Source organism: Antechinus flavipes, chromosome 1 (assembly GCF_016432865.1).
Source record: "Antechinus flavipes isolate AdamAnt ecotype Samford, QLD, Australia chromosome 1, AdamAnt_v2, whole genome shotgun sequence".
Lineage (NCBI taxonomy): Eukaryota > Metazoa > Chordata > Mammalia > Dasyuromorphia > Dasyuridae > Antechinus > Antechinus flavipes.
In genome coordinates, this window is record NC_067398.1 from 98,874,643 (window position 1) to 98,881,996 (window position 7,354).

The following is a 7,354-nucleotide window of genomic DNA, read 5'->3' on the forward strand; positions in this document are numbered from 1 at the left end:
GAATAAATGAGTGACTCCCTGTTTTCTCCAGGATCAAATACAAAATCCTTCATAACCTAGCTATATTTTATTTCCTGCACAATATATCCAGTGACCCTGGCCCACTGGGTGTTATACAAACAAAATGTTCCCATGGTGGGACCTTCCTTGATCTCAAGGAATTCCAGGTATCTCTGTACCATACTTTGAGAACTGCTAAACAAGATTTTTTTTTCCTCAGAAAAAAATTAAAACCTTTATATTGGGGAATCATTAAAATTCATAGAAATAGTTAATTGAATGATTCAATCAAATTTCAAATATTAAAATAGTTGTTTTCCACATTGTGGTCTGTAATGCTTTCTTGTGACATGAACTGGCATAGAATTAAATAAACAAAGAAACAACATTATTCCAAAGTACAGACTTTAAGTTTCATCTTCCTTTCTTAAGTATTTTATTTGAATTCAAAACACTTTATCCCTTTAGTCCAGAATTTGGCATATATTCCAGTACCTCCATTTTAGATATAACAATTTAGAGTATGAACTCTTTAAGAGCAGGAATGTCCTTCTTTGTATCCCTATGCTAAACATAGTGCCTAATATATAGTATGTACTTAATACTTATTTACTGACAGAGGCTTAAGAGAAATCAATGATTTATCTCTGTTCACAATGATAGTGGTAAAGCTGGAATTAGCATGTTGGTATCCTGATTCCTAGTATGAAACTATTTCTTTAACAATACATTAATTCAACACTGGAGGGAATGTGGAAACTTTGGGATAGTAAAGCAGAGTTTGTGAAGTTGTGAGCTAGCCCAATCATTTTGGAAAGCATTTTGGAACTATGCCCAAAGGGTGATAAAACTACACATCTAGTGACTCAGAAATATCACTATTAGGATTGTATCCCAAAGAGCTCAAGAAAAGGAAAAAGGATAGCTCTTTTTATGGTGGCAAAGAATTGGAAACTAAAGGAAGGCCCATCATTTAGGGAATGGCTGAACAATTGCTGTGGTATAGGATTGTGATGAAACATACTATTGTTCTATAAGAAGGCAGGACATTTTCAGAAAAACTTGGGAAGGCAGATTCAAAGTAAAGTGATCAAAAACCAGAAGATCATTGTAGAAAGTAATAGCAATATTGTAAGGATGGTCAATTGAAAAATTTAGTTAGTCTGATTAAGATAGTGATCTAAGATAATTCCAATAAAAAAATGCCATCTACCTCCAGAGAGGTGATAAATTCTAAATTCTCCAGATTGAAAAATACTTTAAAATTTTTCCTTATTTTTATTATTTTATTTTGTTTTGTTTTGTTTTTTGACAACATGGCTAATATGTTTTCCTTGACTCAGTTTGTATAAGCCACATCAAATTGCTTACCTTCTCCAGGGTGGTATGGCAGACAAAAGGAAAGGAATTTGGGATTAAATATTTTTTAAAATGATTGTCAAAATTTTTTGCCTATATAATTGGGAAATATTTAATAAAATTATTAAAAAATTTAAATACAAATTAAATACAAAATTTAAATACATTAATTCTCCTTTGGTGTGTGCTGATATGTTTTGCTGTATGTATTTATTTATAAAAAGTTAAGTATCTTAGTACTTTTTTTACTTAATCACTATTTATTAATAGGCTTACCTATTATAATATAAAGAACTTCTGAGTGCTAAAGTCCTTTTTATTAGTACTAATGGAAAGAGATAGAGAAGGGATTGATCTTACAACTACAAAGAACTTGAATTTTATGTTGTGACCTCATGTATCATTGCTGAATTTTTTTATTCTGCAACACTTGACTGGAGAGTCCATTTCATATCCATTCCCAAACACAATAGTTGTAAAAGCATTCCCATTGTAAAATAAGTAAAGAAAAGTTAGATTTTAAATACATTATTTTACTGTTTTAAAAGAATGTTATTATTGCCAGAATATTTAAATGTAATTATTATAGAATATCTAGTTACAAAGAATGCAGTAAGAGAAATATACTTTGGTAAAAAAACAAAGAAGATTGTGGTAGCAATTAATGATACAAGTAATTCTTTAAGCCATAAAAGTTACAATAAAAGATGATAATATTTAAATATTTTAAAATTGCATTTTATTGTAGTTCATCTGTATAATTACAAACCTGTTGTATACAGATTGCATATCTAGAACCTAATATCTATTTACTCCTGGAGAAAATTTATTTTAAATGTTAATAGCGCAGGAGAAAATGATTTATAACCTTTTGATAATAAGTTTTAGATAGGAGTAAGATATATTCTATACTAAGATTGATTGTCATATTATCAGTGTTATTTAACTGTGAGATTGACCAATGATTGAATAGATATCTGAGGTATTTTTTGTTTCATTTTATTGTTAAGATGTTTACTGTTATCTCTTTATAATTTTGTTTACAATAGTTTCTCTTCTAAAATATAGTTATATTTTTCAAATTATAGTTATTTTCTGCAGAAAGTATATTTTACTATATTTTAAAAATACTTTTCAGGGAGGAAATTTACTAAGAGATTAATTATGTTTTTATAATGTAAAACTTAAAATGTCTATCTTCATCCAAAAATAGTTTATTGTAATAATGTTACATTGATTCGATTATTATAATAAATCACATTGAATAGATTGCATTTAAAAAATCTATAGTATCTGGATTTACTTGGTTTAAGTTTCTAGAATTTTTTAAATTTATTTTTTATCTGGAATTTTTTAAGGCTTTGAAAACAGTATAAATAGAAAATTAAAAAGATTTTGAAAACTTTGAATACTTTCTAAATTTTCAAATTTTCTTATAGGATACAACATCTATTGAAAAGATGTCAAATTGTTGTGAAGAAATGTGAGTATAAAAGTTTCGATTTTTAAAAATTTAAAGGACTAGTAGTTTGAAAGTATGCACGTGGAGATAGAAATGACAGCTTTTTCTTGTTGCTCTGCCTGAGGTCTGAGCTAGAAAAGCTTATCTCTAGCCCTCCAGTTGTGATATTTTTAATACAGAGTAAATACAGATGATTTTTGTTCTTTATCTAACCAAAGTAAGCTAAATTATTTTGTCCCCAAAGTACATCAAAAGACAGTTGCTACTGTGTTGTTGACATGCATTCTGTTAATCGTGAGATTCTCCTCTGCTTCAAAAGTTGCCCTCGGTTGATTGACGACCCAGATACAATATCTGGTATCCAGAGTTAAGTCTCAGCTGCATGCCATAATGAAAGAAAAGCTGTATTTGTGATGCTGGGACACAATTCATCAGAGTCCAGTAATGGATCCCCAGCCAACCTGCATTGTTTTAGCTGACTGAAGTGCACCATGGGAGTGCTGTCTTTCACTAATAATGCTGTCTTCTGTAGATCGAGGCCCCGAAAGCCATGGCAGCAGACCTTCTCAGAAGTTTTTGGCACTCGTTGGAAGATCCTGTGGTTCATTCCTTTCAGGCAGAGGCAACCACTGAGAGTTCCCTACCACTTTGCCAATCACGTCTAAACAGATGGATGGTGGGCACAGATGGGTCCTCCATGCTGGAAATGCGTTACAGGTTTTATGATAATAGAACTATGACAGTCTTCAAGTCAATTAAAATCCACCCACCAATCTTAGGCATCATAATGTGCCCCAGGCTTTATTTTAATAGTGATCTTGATCCTGTTGTGGGACTGATACAAGATCTATATTTAAGTTTTAAAGCGTGTTTACTTTCAAATTAGCTTTCTATGGGGATTTCTTTAAACTCATTTGTTGTTAAACTCAAAAGGTAATGATTGAGGTGAACTTATTGTACACAATTTCTTTTAGTACAAACTATTAGTAACTTTATTTTGTGAAAAATTATGGATGTTTATTTAAATTCTACATTTTCAAATGGTATGACCAGATCTGAACTTCTTCAGGGTTATTTTTTTAAAGCATTCCTTCTATGCAGATTTTCTTTTCTAATGTAATTGTAAATCTTTAATGCTCCTTTTCTTTATACAGCATGATATTAACTATATAGCATAGCCCTGAAAACAGGCAGTGTATTTTATAAGAAGCAGATTTCTTCCTAGTGGTCTCCATATTTTTCCTACTTCCTTCCCACAAAAAAGGTCTTTTAAAGGAAAGACTTAAATTTTTCATCTTTTAAGTATAACATTTCAAAAAAAAAATAACCCACATACTTTTACTACAAAGATTATCACTCTTGTGTTGATAAAAGATGTTAAGGGCCAAGACCCAAAGGAAATATGTGACTAATAGACATATTTTCCTGTTTTCCACACTGAGATTTGTTTTGCTTATTTGTTTCTAGTAATTTACAATAATTTCATTTCCACCTTTTCTCACATTACAGTTCATACATTTGAAAATGTCAATTTAATTTTAATATATAATATATAGTATGTAAAGGAATATATGTGTGCAAAAATAGACTCCTAACTTTCATCTTCTAATAGAGTTAGAATTGCTTTTTGAGTGTTTATATTTAAGAATATTGAGCAGTGAAATATTTTTAAGGTGTTCTTTTATGTATATTTACTTTTGTTATAGATAAGTAACCAGTTTCTGGTTGTTGCTAAACAGAATTTGATTGGCTGACTGAATTATGGCTTAAATATTATTTTGTGATAATTGAGATTCTTTCTTATTGGAAATGGCTACTGTTATGAGATGGTTTTCATTAGGGAAATTTAATTGTTTGCAATTTTTATTTGCTTTTCTGATTTCACCAAACTAAAATATGATCATAATAATGGTATATTTGAGAGACAGAATACATGGGTTGATTGGTTGCATGTTTTGAGGAGTACATTTTTTTTTAATATAGCATTCAGAACTTTTTTTTTTTTAATCACATTATTTGACTTACTTGTTTACTTTCTAATGTGTTAGTTTTTTGCTTTCTTTTTTCGTGTTGTTCAGATAATCTTACCTGGAAAATCATGAAATAGAAATTTGGCATAGCCTGGAAATTTTATTATAGACTTTGCTTTGAGATGTTGTATATAGCCTTTAAAAATATTCTGTAGTAATAGAATGAGAACCCCAAAATATTGGCACCATGTTTTCATGATCTGAATATAGTGCTTTTAAAAATATTAAATGTTAAAAAGTAGCAAGTGAAGATATGTGTTGGTGCTTACAGGGTACATAGTTTAATTTTAAAAATAACCTTATTGCTCTTGACCAATTGCTAAGATATAACTTATAAAACCTATTTAAATACAGAATTCATGTGAAACCAGGCAAAAAATTAGGATTCTCTATATCCTATATGCTAAATAAGGTACTGATTGATAATTGTATACTTGGAGATATGAAGCCAATTCTAGCCGTCATAAATGTGAATAGAACAGTTCTTTGTAAAGCAGGACCATAAGGAAGCAATAGGTTCTTTTGGAGAGTTCACAAATATAGGAAGTAGATTATATTTATGCTTTGTACACTGAAGGGAGCCTCCCTAGAGAGTGCCTAGGAGAGAGTTACCATTCCCACTTCTGAATTAAAACGAAGAAGCCAAAGAATCATTACCTTCTCAAAGGACAAGGGTGCAGGCTGGTTGAGTTTGAGATTCAGGGTAAAGGAAGTAAGCACTGCTTATATTATGTTCTAGAATAGAATTGAAAATGCAAAATGAAAGCTCTCTCACTCTTTCCTTCTTCTTTCCTATTCTTCTGTCTGTTTAACTACACTACCCTGTCCTTAACACCATCTCTGCCAGACTCATGGAATATAAGTCCAAGGACCGACCAGGCAAGGGATTACATTATTTATTTCAGTAGTAGATATATATGTGTGTGTGTGTGTATGTATGTATGTGTGTGTGTGTATATATATATATGTATGTGTATATGCATTCATATATGAGCATAAAGAACACATGCAAATGTTTCAGTTTCAACATTCCCAAATTATATAGTTAGCACACATTTATCCTGTGACTCTTGATATTCATCTATTAGAAGAAATAACTTTAATAGTCTCCTAGGTAGAGCACAAACACAGATGTTCCCTATGCGCCCTCTTTTGGTTAACTGGTGTGATTGTATTTATTGGCTTGAGAGATCTAGTTCTTTTACCTTGGTTGTAAAAACTAAGGAAACAAACTTTTTCAGTGATGGAAAACTAAATTTTTAACAAAAGTGTATAAGGAAATTATATATATATATGTACACACACACATATATATATGTCAGTTTCCAGTTCATAAGTTATTCTGTCTCACTTAAATATATTGAATATTATTTAGTAATTTTTCATTATAAATTTTCAGTTAATATTACATGGGAACAATCATGATTTTTCTTTTGAGCTATATAACAGTACTGAGAATTTCTTATTTTCAAGAATTAGAAGAGTTTTACTTTATCCCAAATCACTAATACATACATAAAACCATTAATTTTATTTAATAAATCTATTTGAGGGAGTTAAAGATGAATACTGCTTTTGCAGTTAATCAACAAGTGGTGGCATTTAATACTTTAAAAACATTTAAAGGATAATTGTTTTCTTATCTCTTAAAAGTCTATACATTTAATAAGAATTTATTTTTCATTTTTGTCTTCAGTTTAATACCTTTATTTTGAACATTCAGTTAATTTATTATAAGCTTTATGTAAATATTACAACTATATATATATATAGAACTGGGAAAGAATTACTGAGAGTGGAAAACATATGATGATGCCTTTTAAGTATTATGGCTGAGAGACACTCTGCATGTTGTATAAAAGTAATTCTTTAGAAATACCTCATTTTTTCAATTAATTAAAATGTGTTAATGAAGATATGAATCCCAGAAAAGTCAGTGGAGATATGGAAAATAAAGTCTTTATCTTTTTCCAGAGTTCTAAAATTTGGAAACTAGGCCTTCTGAATGGCAAAATTTAGCTTTTTTAAAATTTGCAGATTTACTTAATATAAGATATAGTGCTTAGCTTAGTGTTTACATATGTATATGGCACTTCACTGAAGTACTCATAGTACATTATACCCAAATTTTAATTTTAAAATACTAATAAACTACCTTTCTATCATTAGAAATCTGTCTGCTTACAAATTATTCTGAAAAATTAATTTGTTTGACATAAAGAGTTTAAAATTTTGGTTAAATCTTTCATCTTATTTTTTTTTCTGCAGAAATCATGGTTTACTTTTAAAAAGTAACAAGTACTGAATATGAATAAGATTTTAATATTAACTTAGTAAGTTCTTTTCTGGCAGAAGTAAATTTAATGCCTTTAAAATGCCCTACCAGTGATGACTTTAGTGATGGCACGTTAATTACAACTTATATTTGTTAAACTTTTCCAAGTCACTTTTACACAAAGTACTAGTTTTCAAAAACTTGTCGACTCTATTATTTCTGAATTTG

General features: G+C 29.6%; 1 protein-coding gene across 1 annotated transcript in view; it reads left to right on the plus strand.

Moving 5' to 3' along the window:
- The window catches only part of ZDHHC21 (zinc finger DHHC-type palmitoyltransferase 21), a 66,179-nt gene extending 61,351 nt beyond the window's left edge, over positions 1-4,828 (plus strand). Inside the window, exons 10-11 of the mRNA XM_051987296.1 lie at positions 2,799-2,842; positions 3,354-4,828. Of these exons, the coding sequence (XP_051843256.1) occupies positions 2,799-2,842; positions 3,354-3,486 (177 nt within the window). The 3' untranslated portion in view covers positions 3,487-4,828. The remainder of the gene's footprint in view (positions 1-2,798; positions 2,843-3,353) is intronic.
- The last annotated feature ends 2,526 nt before the right edge of the window (positions 4,829-7,354 follow it).